We start from the raw sequence: 15,836 nt of genomic DNA, 5'->3' as shown, positions 1-15,836 counted from the left end.
GGCAATTTCAACATCAATCAGTGTAATAAATTCTAGCTAATATATCTCTGATCTACTAATTAGAAAGGGAAATCAAAATTAATGGGTTTGAACTAAGGTATAATAACATAATGGTTTTGGCGATGGAATCATAAATGTAAAATTCATAATGGCAATGACCAATAATTGAGATGTAAAACTGATGCGGATTGGGCAATATTGATTAACGAAATATATAAAATTGGGAACAAAGAGACGAAGATATTGTCAATGCTTATAGGAAGAGGAAGAACGAACACACAATGTACAGGGGGGACATGTTTATTTTGGAAGTAAATATTTTTATTGGGGAATTTTAACAAAACTACGTAGTTTTGATGGGTTTCGCATCTAACCTTAGATGCGTAACAACTCCATATTCACATTCCATATATATGTAACATAATTCCAAAATTTTATGTACTTTTAACTACGGTACTATCCAACCCTCACCCAGTAAGAGAAGCAAACCAGTGTGCTCACACATTTATAGGTAAGCAAAGTGAAATATCTAATCCCTACATATCCATACTACAAGGGTTGATTATGTAATTAGGTAATTTAGGGTAGTTATAAAGTGTGAGGGCCAAAGGTGTCAAGTTGGAAGTTGATAACCAACTTCATTGAAGGAATCCACATGTCTCCTTGGCGACACATCTATTCAATTTCAGCCACAAGGATTCAAGGGACATGACTTTTCAATCAAAGGACACACCTCTTCAAGATTAAATATCATCCACAAGATCCTATAGACACACCCGTTCATGAAGAGACGCGTCTATTCACTCGCACCCATTAGAAACTATAAATAGGGCTTAGAATTCATTTGTAAAATTCATTCCATTGTATTCAAATTCAGTATTCAATAAAGTTTAGATTATCATTTATGTTCTAGAGATCAAAGATCAAGTCTGGGCAACAATTGGTATTAGAGCATCAGAGCATCAGGCTCTAGGCATCGCAGGGAATTCGCGATCAGGTTTTATTATTCTTTCTCAATTCGCAAGTTAGTTTATTTTCGATTCAGGGTCAAATCAGGGGTTAGGAATCTAGGGTTTTGATTCCGAGGTTTAGTGCGAATTAGATTGATTGTTACGCGTTGGGTTATACGCGGGGGTTAAGGATTAGAGGTTTGTTGAAACCAAGAAAGATAAAAGTTTTTGAAAGTGAAGATTGTTCGGTCGGAAGATATGTCAGGAGCAACCGAACCAAATTCACAAGTTATAATTTAAAAGGAAGGAAGTTCTCTTTCCCAATACCAGTGTCCTATTCTGAAAGCAACAAACTATACGGTTTGGGCAATTCGCATCAAAACGATTTTGGAAGCAAATGGACTTTGGGAAACGATTGAACCAACGGAAAATACGCAAACGGATTTTAAGAAAGATAAGGCGACAATTGCTTATCTGTTCCAAGCAATACCAAATGATGTTGTATTGCAAGTTGCAAATTTTAAAACTACAAAGGAAATTTGGGAAAATCTCAAGACAAGACACGTTGGTGTTGATCGGGTACAGAAGGCTCGTTGGCATACACTTTTATCAGAATTCGAGTTAATTCAAATTAGGGAAGATGACACTATAGACTCCTTCACCACAAAGATAAACAGTGTAGTTACCCGGGCAAGCGAATTAGGGACAACACTGAGTCAACCGACTCTGGTACGCAAACTCCTAAATGTAGTACCAGATAAGTTTACTCAGATAGTCGCCTCTATGGAACAGTACTCTGATTTAGAAACAATGACGCTAGAAGAAGCGGTCGGAAGGTTAAAAACGTTCGAAGAAAGACTTAAGCAAAAGAAAGGAATCCCGGGAGAAAGTCAAGACAAGTTGATGTTTACACATCACGACAACAACTCAGGCAGAGGAAGACAGTATGGAAACTGCGGGCATGGCAGGTTCAACCAACCGCGTGGAAACTGGTGAGACAATAAAGACAAGCAAGGCACTAAGCATGAAGGATCTTCATACAGACCTAGAGGTGGAAAGTCTAAGAATTGGAGGAATTGTGGAAGAAACCAAACAGACATAAGTAAGATCCAGTGCTACAAGTGTCAGAAGTATGGACACTTCAAGAAGGACTGTCCTGAGAAAGATGTTGTACAAGAACATTTAAATCTCGTCAAGGAAGACGAAGCACCCATATTGCTAATGGCAATACAAGAAGAAAACGTTGTACAAGAAAGGGTTCTACTAAACTAAGAACGCACAGAAGATGAAAGTCTATGGTATTTAGGCAACGGGGCCAGCAACCACATGACAGGAGTGCGAAGTCACTTCAGAGAATTAGATGAAAAGGTGACAGGGCAAGTTCGGTTTGGTGACGGGTCACACGTAGAAATTAAAGGCATAGGTTCAATACTGCTGGAATGTCTGAACCAAGAACAGAAGATTGTTTCTCAAGTATACTACATTCCAAGTCTGAAAAGCAACATATTGAGCCTTGGACAACTTACAGAAATCGGTTGCAAAGTAGTAATGGATGGAGACTTACTAACAGTCCGCGACGGAAATAGAAAGTTACTAATGAGAGTCAGGAGAATGAGGAACAGGTTGTATAAAGTAAAGTTGAAGATTGGAAGGCCAATCTACCTGCTCTCAAACACAGAAGATTTAGCATGGTTATGGCACACAAGGTTAGGCCATTTACACTTCGATGCTATTAAGGAAATGACTCGAAAGAACTTGGTACATGGAGTTCCTCAAATAAGTCATGCCAATCAAGTATGTGACGCATGCTTATTAGGAAAACATACTAGGACACCATTTCCAAATCAGGAAAAATTCAGATCTTTGAGACCTCTGGATTTAGTATATGGAGATTTGTGTGGTCCTATATCCCCACCAACACATGCTGGGAAGAAGTATATATTTCTACTTATAGACGACTGTACTCGCTACATGTGGGCATATCTACTAACTTCCAAGGATCAAGCATTCGAAACTTTCAAGCAGTTCAAAGAAAAGGTGGAGACAGAAAATCGAACCAAGTTAAAAATGCTAAGGACGGGTAGAGGAGGAGAATTCACGTCGGCTGAATTCAACAAGTATTGCAAAGACAATGGCATAGCAAGACAGCTTTTAGCGCCATATTCCCCACAACAAAACGGAGTAGTGGAAATAAGAAACAGGATGATGTTGTCAACTACTCGAAGTATGTTAAAGGCAATGAACAGGCCACAAAATTTCTAGGGAGAAGCAATAAGACATACATTATATGTATTAAACCGGATTCCAACGAAGGCTTTAGTAAACAAGACCCCGTATGAAGCATTGAAAGGAAGAAAGCCGAATCTGGAACACTTAAAGGTTTTTGGCTGCACAACATATGCTAAGGTATTACCACTTCAACAAAAGAAGTTAGATGATAGAAGTGCACCTATGGTTTACCTTGGAATAGAAGAAGGATCAAAGGCATACAGATTATATGATCCGGCGAAGAACAAGATAAGTGTCAGTAGAGATGTAAAGTTCATGGAAGGTCAACCATGGAGCTGGAATAATTATATGGAAACGGTAGATTCAGGGAATCCTGAATGGATAAACTTTGTCATTCAAGAAGATGACAACCCAACAGAGTTAGAAGAAAATGAACCAAGTAGTCCTGGTAGTAGCAGGCCACATCATCATGATTCAGGAGTAGATCAGACAGAAGAACCAAACTCCTATGTAACCCTGCCAGCACATTCGTACAATTAGAACTCAGCAGGAAGTTCAAGCAGATTATCAAGTAGAGGTCCATCTACCTCTGAAAGTAAAACGGAGAGTATTAGTGACATTCCAATAAAACTAAATAGTCTCGAAGAACTATACGAAGAGACAAAGGAAATTCAAATAGATCCACAAGAATTATTACTTCCTGAAGAAGAACCAAGGAATTACAAGGAAGCGTCTAGTGACAAAAAGTGGATTGAAGCAATGAAGGCCGAGTTAGACTCCATAAACAAAAATAACACTTGGAGGTTGACAGAGTTGCCAAGAAATCACAAGGAAATAGGTTTAAAATGGGTATTCAAGACTAAGAAAGATGCAAACGGAAACGTGGTCAGACACAAAGCAAGGCTGGTTGCAAAAGGATATGTTCAGCAACACGGAATAGACTTTGACGAAGTCTTTGCACCAGTAGCACGTATAGAGACAGTTCGACTAATGTTGGCTTTAGCAGCATATCAAGGTTGGGAAGTACATCACTTAGACGTGAAGTCTGCATTCTTACATGAAGATCTCAAGGAGGAGGTCTATTTCTCACAACCAGAACAATTTGTAAAGCCAGTAGATGAAGGAAAGGTTTATAAACTATCAAAAGCATTATATGGATTGAGACAAGCACCAAGAGCTTGGAATACGAAGTTAGATCAAACCCTAAAGTCACTTAACTTTAAGAAGTGCACTTTAGAGAATGCAATCTATACAAGGACGCGTGAGACTTCTACACTGATAGTTGGAGTCTATGTTGATGATTTGATAGTCACTGGAACATCAAGGAAGGAGATAGGATTGCTAGCATATTATCTGGGAATAGAAGTTATTCAAGCAGGGGGTGAGATAGTCATCAAGCAGTCAGGCTATATCAACAAGATACTCAAAGACGCTGATATGTTATCCTGCAATGACACAAAAATTCCCATGAATCCAGGAACACAATTAACAAAGACCGAAGAAGGAGATCTAGTAGATGCAACACATTACAGAAGCCTGATAGGTTCTCTCAGGTACTTATTGCATACAAGGCCAGATCTATGTTACCCAGTCAGTCTGCTTAGTAGATTGATGCAAGAACAAAAGGAGCAACACTTGAAAGCAGTGAAGCAAATACTATTTTATATCAAAGTAACTAAAGAGCATGGAATCATATATAAGAAGCAAGGAGGATGTAAGATCACAAGTTATAGTGATAGCAGTTTTGGAGTTAATACAGACAAAGGAAAAGGAACAACTGGTCTGGTATTCTACTTTGGAGAATCACCTATAACCTGGTGTACACAGAAGCAACAGACAGTGGCATTATCATCATGTGAATCAGAATTCATGGCAGCCACTACAGCAGCATGCCAATCACTATGGCTTAAAAGACTATTAAGTGAAACTACAGGCTTGAAGGAAGAGAAGATAACACTCAGAGTGGATAATGTTTCTACAATAGTACTCATGAGAAATCCAGTCTTTCATGGAAGTAGCAAGCGCATTGATACATGCTATCATTTCATAAGAGAATGCGTGGAGAACGAAGATATCACTGTGGAACACATAAGTGGAGAACTACAACAGGCATATATACTAACAAAGGCACTAGCAAGGGTCAAGTTTGCTACAATGCGAGAACTGCTCGGAGTTCAGGATCTGCAACAGCTCAAGGATGTTCGTGATTAGGGGGTGAATGAAATATCTAATCCCTACACATCCATACTATAAGGGTTGATTATGTAATTAGGTAATTTAGGGTAGTTATATAGTGTGAGGGCCAAAGGTGTCAAGTTGGAAGTTGATAACCAACTTCATTGAAGGAATCGACATGTCTCCTTGGAGACACATCCATTCAATTTCAGCCACAAGGATTCAAGGGACATGACTTTTCAATCAAAGGACACACCTCTTCCAGATTAAATATCATCCACAAGATCCTAGAGACACTCCCGTTCATGAAGAGACGCGTCTATTCACTCGCACCCATTAGAAACTATAAATAAGGCTTAGAATTCATTTGTAAAATTCATTCCATTGTATTCAAATTCAGTATTCAATAAAGTTTAGATTATCATTTATGTTCTAGAGATCAAAGATCAAGTCTGGGCAACACAAAGTAGAATGTTTTTTCACTATTTACCCATAAACATGTCATAACTGAACACATTTAGATCTTACTGATAAATTCATGTAACCATTGGTTTCCATAAGTATTTTTATTTTTCCGAAAATTCTTATTTCACACTACACCAGAACTATGTAAAAGTTGCCACTAATGCATATGAATAATCAGCATATGTGGCAGATTTTAGATTCGATAACAACGGTTCTAACAAACATTGCGGTAATATCAACGAATATTATGGGTCATCAACAAACATTGCCACAAGAGAGAGGAAGTTGGGTATAAAGAATATGAAAATCACAGTGCTTCGAGGATTAATGTAAAATAATTTTTCTTGAGATTTAGTGATGAATTATCAGTCAACCGTGTAGGAACCGTTAACGTAATTTAAATAAAATAAATAAATTTAGTTTACTGATTACAATACAGAAATGAGAAAGCAGAAAATTACAGTACATTTACAACTGAAATAAAATGAAATACAAGAACTTAGAGGAAGAAGAAGGCTGAGGCACGTGTACACATGCTTCCCTTAAAACAAATTCCGAGTCTCCCAAGAGTACTCGTTTTGTTTCATAGGGTACAACAGCCGAAGTAGCGGTACTGCCGGAGTTCGCCTACAACCCGAAGGTTACCTTGAAACTGCAAGTAAGAGATCAGAAAAGCTGTGGAGAGTCAGTGAACTGCTGTTGTGTTGCTGGGTTTTTCGTAGTATCTCCTACAGCAAGGTATGGAGCTGTATTTATACAGCTCCTGGTTTGAAACAGCGAAAAACGAATTAAATGAGAGGTTTAAATTGCGTTAAACGTCTTCAATGCAATTTAATACGTCATTTAATTCTCAGTCAAAGCCTATTAACTCGTCAGTTACAAAGCTGGACTGAAACTGCACTGTCATTCAATGCTGGAAACTTCTGCACGCGCGCGCGCGCAAGTCACCCTGGTGCGTGCACGCCCAGGTTTGCACGCCCATGCGCGGTGCATCCTCTTGGCTCACTGCCATGCGCGCATGCGCCACGTCACCTGTGAACCCATACGAGCGTGCGACACAGTCGCGCCGTATTGGCTCACTCTGGTGCGCCACGCATGTCACAGTAGGACCCAAGCACCATGCGCAACCGCGCGCCTCCGTGCCATGTGTACTCGCGCGCGCATGCGCATGACTGCCACATCATGCGCCGCATCACCTACCACTTGGTCCTTGCAACCCTTGTGCTCCACCACGCGCACGCGGTCAAAAACACAAAGGTGGCTCTCAAGCGGCTTGCGGCGATGCGAGTGTGCGAAGTGCAAAGTGCGCCATCAAAGCGCCACATTGCGCCTCATCGCCCACGGCATGCGCGTGCGCGCGCGAGCGTTTACGAGTGCGAGTTAGGGTGCTCCGCACCCTTCGCGAGGACACTAGTGTGTGCTTCCATGAAACAATAAGGATGGAGAGTTCCACCTTAAATACCCATTTAAGTTCCATCTCTCCTCCGATGTGGGACAAGATGCTACTTTCCCTTTTGTTTCAGCATTCAATGTTTCAAACACCCAACTTTGAGCATCGATATCTCATTCATCTTTGCTCGGTTTTGGACGTGGTTTAGTTCGTTGCGAAGCTCTTCCAACATAACACAAACCCACAAATAAACATATAAAACCCGCTCATTTTATTATATTTATTTCTAGTCCAAAATAGGAAAAAATCATTTTCCTATATATGTGAAAAATGCTATTTTCACCTATTTTTCCAACAATCCCCCACATGAAAAATGCTATTTTCATCAAATTTCCAACAATCCCCCACATGTATGGAAATGGATCTTTTCCTTACACTTTTCAACGATAAACTTCGACAGTTGAGTATTGCAAGATAGGTAGGTTGTCACCTTTGAACCTTCTTTTGTGAAGCGCACTTAGCTTACTAGCGGTGTGTAGACGCGATGTCCTTGAACATACCCCCATTTGTGTAAACGACAATACACTTCACACAATACTCTCCCTGGTTTGGCCAACTCCTCATTGTCGTGTCCTATTACGGTCCTGGAACACTAGCCTGGTTCTGCGAGAGCTCTAGGATTTGCGCACCCCACAAATACATTTGAAGCGACCCCACTTCTCTCTAACATAGGTGATTCCCATGAATTATTAAAAGCATCATGGTTATTTGATTTCCCGAAATCGTTAACCTTAATATGCTTAGCCTCACTTCAATGTCACTGATTGAAATGGACTAGGAAGTATATATGACTCCCTTTTATTTAGTTTGGGGTACTTCCCCACAGTGACCATTTTGGTAATATGATTAAGTTTTCCTATTGAACTTAGATCTTGGGATCTCCAGTCAACTAAGTTAGGTTTCCCTTATATTCTCATTTACCACGGGCTTTAGTCCCATTCCTCTTGACGACGTTTCTACTAACTCTCTGCTTAAGCCTTTTGTAAACGGGTCTGCAATGTTATCCGCTGTTCTCACATAATCAATTGTGATAACACCCGTTGAGAGTAGTTGTCGTATCGTGTTATGCCTACGTCGCATATGCCTTGATCTGCCATTGTACATCAAGCTTTGAGCTCTACCAATCGCTGATTGGCTATCACAATGTACACATATGGCTGGCAAAGGCTTTGGCCATCTTGGAATATATTCCACAAATTGACATAGCCATTCCGCCTCCTCGCCTGACTTATCCAAGGCGATAAATTCATATTCCATTGTGGATCTTGCTATGACCGTTTGCTTAGAAGACTTCCAAGCAATAGCAGCTCCTCCAAGTGTAAACACGTAACCAGTTGTTGATTTGGAATCTTTATTATCCGATATCTTGTTTGCATCAGTGTATCCTTCGATCACTGCTGGTTGTCGGGTATAATGCAGTCCATAATCTCTTGTGTATCTTATGTATCTGAGCACCCTCATGATAGCCTTCCAATGTTCCGCGCAAGGATTGCTGGTGTATCTACTTAGCCTACTCACTGCGTAAGCCAAGTCGGGTCTAGTACATGTCATTAGATACATTAGACTGCCAATAATTCTTGAATACTCTAACTGAGCAACACCATCTCCTTTATTTTTCTTGAGATGTTGGGAGGTATCAATTGGAGTTCGAGCTACACTCGTATCTCCCGAGTTGAATTTTTCAAGAATTTTATCCACATAGTGAGATTGACTTAACACAAGACCATCTTGGGTTCTTATGATTTTTACTCCAAGAATCACATCCGCTAAACCCATGTCTTTCATGTCAAATCTTGCTTTCAACATGCTTTTAGTAGCTTTGATAATTTTATCATTACTCCCAACGATAAGCATATCGTCTACATATGGCATAAGATCACATAACCTTCATTTGTGTCTTTGAAATAAACACATTTGTCGCACTCATTTATTTTGAAACCATTGTCAATCATGACATGATCAAACTTTTGGTGCCATTGTTTTGGTGCTTGCTTCAAGCCATACAAAGACTTGAAGAGTTTACATACTTTACCCTCTGGACCTGGGGCAGAGAAACCTTCAGGTTGCTCCATGTAAATCTCTTCTTCTAAATCGCCATTTAGAAATGCGGTTTTAACGTCCATTTGGTGAACTTACAAATTTCTTAATGCCGCTATAGCAAGAACCAATCAAATCGAGGTTATGCGCGTCACAGGCGAGTAGGTATCAAAGTAATCTAGACTTTCCTTTTGTCTAAATCCTTTAATCACCAACCTAGCCTTGTACTTATCAATACTTCCATCAGTTTTCATCTTCCTTTTGAATATCCAACGATATCCAAGTGGTTTGCAACCAGGTGGAAGATCTACTAACTCGCAAGTATGATTTTTCAATATAGAATCTATTTTATTTCTTATTGCTTCTTTCCATTGAGGTCCTTCTGAAGAGGAAACCGCTTCGCAATATGTATTGGGCTCGCCCTCAACCATATAGCTAACGAAGTCTGGACCGAAGGATTTTTCAACCCTTGGCCTTTTACTTCGCCTACGATCACTTTCTTCAACCCCAGGTCGTTCATGTGTCTTATCATGAACTACCTTATCAACTGGTGTAGAAGAGCTTTCACCTACTTCAAAAGTAGGTGTTGATGACGTTGCATGTGTTTGTCTTCTCAAAGGAAACACTTCAAAGTAAGACACAACGTTAGGATTCACCTCCATGATAGTGTTTACGTGTACATCAGGATTCTTGGACTCATGTACAAGAAAGCGATGTGCACTACTTTGATGTGCATACCCAATAAATATGCAATCAACAATTTTGGGTCCTATCCTAAGAGCCTTAGGAGGTGGTACAATCACCTTTGCTAGGCACCCCCATACTTTCAAGTATTTGTATGAAGGTTTCTTCCTTTTCATAACTCATATGGAGTTTCGTCTCTCTTTTTGAGTGGTTTCTTGTTCAAAAGATAATTAGCCGAGAGAATGGCTTCCCCCCACATTTCCTGGCTCACCCCAGAACTTATCAACATAGCGTTCATCATTTCTTTCAATGTGCGGTTCTTTCGTTCCGCCACGCCATTTGATTGTGGAGAATAAGGAGGTGTACACTCATGTACAATGCCACTTTTTGCGCATAAATCGGCAAAAGGTGTAACATATTTGCCTCCTCAGTCGCTTCGCAAAGCTTTTATCTTCTTTTGAAGTTGATTCTCAACTTCATTTTTGTATAAGATAAATTAACTTATTGCCTCATCTTTACTTTTTAGTAAATATACATAGCAATATTTAGTACTATCGTCAATAAACGTGATGAAGTACTTATTTCCACCTCTTGTGGGTACCGCTTTTAAATCACAAATATCAGTGGGAATTAAATCAAGGGGTTCGGTTATTCGTTCAACCGATTTCGAGGATGATCTTGTAAGTTTGGATTCTACGCAAGTTTCACATTTATAGTGTGAATCAATATGGAATGTTGGTATACAATTTAAATTGATTAAACGGCGTATTGAATTAAAATTGACGTGACCTAATCTACCATGCCATTTATTCGAATCAGAAAACTCAAGCATATAAGTAGAAGTAGTAGCAATTTTATTCATGTTCTTGACAGCCATTACATTCAATTTGAACATAACATTTTGGGCATTGCCCTTGCCTACATACATTCCTCGTTTAGTTAGTACAAATTGATCGCTCTCAAAAACTAAATGAAATCCAAACTTATTAAGCAACCATCCCGAGACTAGATTCTTGCGCAAGTCCGGGACATACAACACGTTGCTTAGAGTGAGCTCCTTCCCCGAAGTCCACTTCAAGATCACTGTTCCTTCACCCATGATGCCAGCGGTGGCTGTATTTCCCATATACAGCTTCTCTTCTCCAGAAAGCGCCTTGAAGGTGGTAAAGAGGCTTTTGTCTGCGCAAATGTGACGGGTCGCGCCCGTATCAACCCACCATCCTTTTGGAGTGTTGGTCATAGTATTGACCTCATCCATCAATGCGCTTTTGTCGGAAATCATTGCCACCAAAGGCATTCCGTCTTCATCCACCATGTGCGCACGCTCACGCTTTGGTTTCTTGCATTGGTTAGCCCGATGCCCTGGCTCGTCACAGTTGTAACAAGTCCCTTGGAACGTCTAAGGTTTCTTTTTCACAACCCCTTTCTTCGGTCCAAGGTTGCTAGCCTTTGCTTTCCCTTTGTCCTTTTTCCCCTTGCCCTTCGCGCCCTTAGAGGATTGCCCATGCTCAACCAAATTTGCGCTAGCACTAGTCTGCGCAAGGCTGCCTTTTAGGGCAATTCTATTGTCCTCTTCAATCCGAAGACGAACAATAAGATCCTCTATAGTCATCTCCTTTAGTTTGTGTTTAAGATAATTCTTAAAATCAACCCAACTAGGAGGTAACTTTTCAGTCATCGGTGCCACTTGGAATGTCTCGCTAAGTGTCATGCCTTCCGCAGAGATGTCATGAAGTACAATTTGGAATTCTTGGACTTGATTCATAACTGTTTTAGAATCAACCATTTTGAAATCCAAAAAACGGGCTACCACAAATTTCTTTGTACCAGCATCCTCCGTTTTGTACTTCTTGTCCAAGGCATCCCAAAGCTCTTTGGAAGTCTTGACGTTGTAGTACACATTATACAACGCATCTGACATGCCGTTTAACACATAGCCACGACATATGAAATCTGAATGCTTCCACGCATCTACCACGCACTGTCTTTGTGCGTCGGTCTCCCCTTCCACAGGTTGGGGAGCGGTTTCCGTTAAGAACCTCGCAAGGTTCATGGTGGTCAGGTAGAAGAACATCTTCTTCTGCCACCTCTTAAAGTGTAGACCCAAGAACTTCTCGGGTCGTTCAGCGTGATTGGCCACTGTGGACGCTCCCACAGTGGTGGCGTTGAGGGGGGTTCCCGTCACAACATTTGTGGTGTTGTTAACGTTGACATTTTCGTTCGACATGCTGAAAAAATTAAAATTTTTAAAGTTTAGTAAAAAAATTCTGATTTACGCAAAAACCAGAAGTAAACAATTAAATTTTAGTTTTACCACAAATTTACTATTTAGGCTTCTAAGTCCAACTTTGAAGACCAAAAAACATAAATTTTTAATAATTATAACTTACTGATTGGCTTCTAAGTCCAACTTTGAAGACCAAGTCAGAAAGTTTTTAGCAAGTTAGGACATATTCTGAGATGTAACCAAAATGGTTTTCAACCAAAGTCACTCCTTTGAAGAAGAAAACAAAAAAAAATCTGTTTTTAAAACACAAACTGAGTGAATCAAAACTGGTTTGAATCACAAAGCAGAATGGTTTTGATTACACGAACGGTTTTAAAAATTTGTTTTAAGATTGTAGGAACCGTTAGCGTAATCTAAATAAAATAAACAAATTTATTTACTGATTACAATACAAAAATGAGAAAGCAGAAAATTATAGTACATTTACAACTGAAATACAATAAAATACAAGAAGTTAGATAAAGAAGAAGGCTGAGGCACGTGTACACACGCATCCCTTAAAACAAATTCCGAGTCTCCCAAGAGTACTCGTTTTGTTTCACAGGGTACAACAGCCGAAGCAGCGGTACTGCCGGAGTTCGCCTACAACCCGAAGGGTACCTTGAAACTGCAAGTAAGAGATCAGAAAAGCTGTGGAGAGTAAGTGAACTGCTGTTGTGTTGCTGGGTTTTTCATAGTATCTCCTACAACAAGGTATGGAGCTGTATTTATATAGCTCCAGGTTTGAAACAGCCAAAAACGAATTAAATGAGAGGTTTAAATTGCATTAAACGTCTTCAATGCAATTTAATACGTCATTTAATTCTCCGTCAAAGCCTATTAACTCGTCAGTTACAAAGCTGGACTGAAACTGCACTGTCATTCAATGCTGGAAGCTTCTGCGCGCGCGCGCGCGCAAGTCACCCTGGTGCGCGCACGCCCAGGTCTGCACGCCCATGCGCGTTGCGTCCTCTTGGATCACTGCCATCTGCGCATGCGCCACGTCACCTGTGAACCCATACGAGCGCGCCACGCACGTCACAGCAGGAGCCAAGCACCATGCGCAACCGCGCGCCTCCGTGCCATGTGTACTCGCGCGCGAATGCGCATGACTGTCACGTCATGCGCCGCATCACCTAAAACTTGGTCCTTGCAACCCTTGTGCTCCACCACGCGCACGCGGTCAAAAATACAAAGGCGGCTCTCAAGCGGGCGGAATGCAAAGTGCGCCATCAAAGCGCCACATTGCGCCCGCCACGCGCGCGCGCGCGCGAGCGCGAGCGCGAGCGTGTGCGAGTTAGGGTGCTCCACACCCTTCGCGAGGACACTAGTGTGTGTTTCCATGAAACAATAAGGATGGAGAGTTCCACCTTATATACCCTGTATGGCCTCCTAATCCAAGATCTCACTCAGCTAAAGCCAGCAACAGGTGTGCGGAATCCACCTGATGATTAACCACTGTAGATGAAACACTAGAATGCAAAGATTTGTGATAGAAATCAAGAATACACTGAGTATTCTTGATGAGGAAGATGAATGACGTCACTCACACACAGTAGCCGCCAGACAAAACACACACACAATGATTAGGGTTAGGAGCACAGAATTTCACACAGAATCGCCGCCTTGTCTATTCCACATAAAGGTATAAATACAAGGCAAAACCCGGACTTTCAAGACAAACTAGAAGGCGGGGACAAACAAACTACACAAAGAAAAACTCTGACTTTTGTCCTAAACAAAACTCAGACAAAAGTCTAGCCTAAAACTTGGACAAAATGTCCAAGGATAAAGCTAGGACTAAGTTTCAATATATGTACAATAAAGACCCTACAAAATGGGAGACATGCACTTATCACCTAAAGTGCATTAACAAACTCCCCCTTGATCAGTGCATGGTCTTCATTTGTCTTGAGATCTTCATCCTCTCTTCAAGTAGTTGCTTCCTACCCAGTCCTTGTTCTTCACACAGAACTGAACCACCTTGATGAACTGATCAGCTAGCACGCGATCTTCTTCAAGGTATTTTAGAGGCAGGCGTCGAAGCTTCTTCAGATGCGCTTCCCTTAGGTTGACAAGCCAAATCAGATCCAGAACTTTAGCAATCTCAACCGTCACTATCTTTTCGGTAATCACAGCTTCCCCAGTCTTGCCATTGAGATACCAATAACCTATGTTGTCAAATTTATCGAGATCAAACTTACGCATAGGAATTTTACGGAGGCATCTCGCTGGAGGATAGACCATCTTCCATTCTTCTTTACCAGTGAACTTGTTTAGGTACTTAAATCCTCGACCAACTGCTGGCTTGAACATCTTCCATTTACTTTCTCGACTCTCAGCAACGAGATGAGGAATCAATCCTCTGATACTAGCAACATTTGTATGGTTGTTGAGATCGAGCTGAGCAATGTGATGGAGATCACGAGCTGGAAGAGTCTGAAGGAACTTGGCCCCTGGCCTGAAATACTGTACCCCATCGGTCCTTTTGATCATTACCAGGCCGTGCTGCTCATCGAAATCCCAACTTCGAATCTGACCCGAATACTCACCTTTTGTGGATAAATACCTCTTCCTTTGAGTTTCATCTGGAAGATCTTTAAACCATTTGTGAGCTGCCAAGCTAACTTCCTCAGGAATTCGAATAGGATTAAAGATTTCTTCGGGCATTTCACAGCCAAACACAAAGCCTCTGATAACATCACTGTTGACCGGTAAGGACTCGTACTCAATCCTTTTCCCTTTCACGGTCTTTAATGAAATTGAACTTACCAGCTAGGTCGTCGTCAGTTCGCCAATCTTCAACCATTTCCTCAACCACTTCACCAGCTCCTAATACCAAATCAGCAGCAGGATCCAATTCAGAGTCAGATAGGGCACCTGTATCAGTATCTACAGGGCCTTTATCTCCCCCTGCAGCTGCACCCGAGGACTCCCCCTCAACATGAGCCGAGGTTGCAGCTTCAGGAGCACGTGTGCTCCTTGACTGCTCCCCTTACTTCGCTGCGTTGGGATCCTTGTCCTTGTCAAGATCGTCTCTGATTTTCTTTAGTTCATCCATCTTGCATTTAGCCTGAACCTGAAAATCCGAAGCTGAAATCTCCCCCTGAGCAGCAAGGAGTGACACAAGCTCTGTCACAATCCCGAGAAGCCGATCCGTAGTACTAACCAAAGTCTGTTGTCGGGCAGAAGTCGAGGCATCTTGTGTTATGAACTTACCCAACTGAACACTCTGATCTTTGGTTAGACGAAAAAGCTGTGCCATCTGCTGGTCTCGAACTGCATCCCTTTTCTTCAAGAAAGAAATTTATTTCTGCTGCCTAGAGATTTGATTCTTATGTTGAACCATAATCTTGGCTGCATCCTGAAATTTGCCACGAACAAATTCCTGAAAATTCTGCTCTTGACCTGAACTTGATGGTCTCGAAGCAGAAACTGTAGAAGATCTAGGAGCAGGAGGTCTTGAACCAGACGGTTGTGCACCGGATGGCCTAGGACCTGACGATGGTGGCACTGGAGGACCCAGCGATCCTTTCTTCGATCGCACTGCGGACTAGGACTGAAAGCAACCTTCGGACGT

General features: G+C 41.3%; 1 protein-coding gene across 1 annotated transcript; it reads left to right on the top strand.

The window, feature by feature from the left end:
• The first annotated feature begins 1,208 nt into the window (after positions 1-1,208).
• On the top strand, positions 1,209-1,946 carry LOC110888582. Its single transcript, XM_022136102.1, has 2 exons — positions 1,209-1,238; positions 1,281-1,946. The coding sequence occupies exons 1-2, from the start codon at positions 1,209-1,211 to the stop codon at positions 1,944-1,946; spliced, it is 696 nt and encodes a 231-aa protein (XP_021991794.1).
• Positions 1,947-15,836: the final 13,890 nt, after the last annotated feature.

Source organism: Helianthus annuus, chromosome 4 (genome assembly GCF_002127325.2).
Source record: "Helianthus annuus cultivar XRQ/B chromosome 4, HanXRQr2.0-SUNRISE, whole genome shotgun sequence".
NCBI lineage: Eukaryota > Viridiplantae > Streptophyta > Magnoliopsida > Asterales > Asteraceae > Helianthus > Helianthus annuus.
The sequence above is the reverse complement of the archived record's forward strand: the minus strand, read 5'-3'. Positions and strand labels throughout refer to the sequence as shown.

Coding starts and splice junctions, on each gene's coding strand:
- LOC110888582 (XM_022136102.1), top strand. CDS start 1,209: ATGTCAGGAGCAACCGAACCAAATTCACAA. Junction 1,239..1,280: donor CAACCGAACCAAATTCACAA/GTTATAATTTAA, acceptor TCCCAATACCAG/TGTCCTATTCTGAAAGCAAC.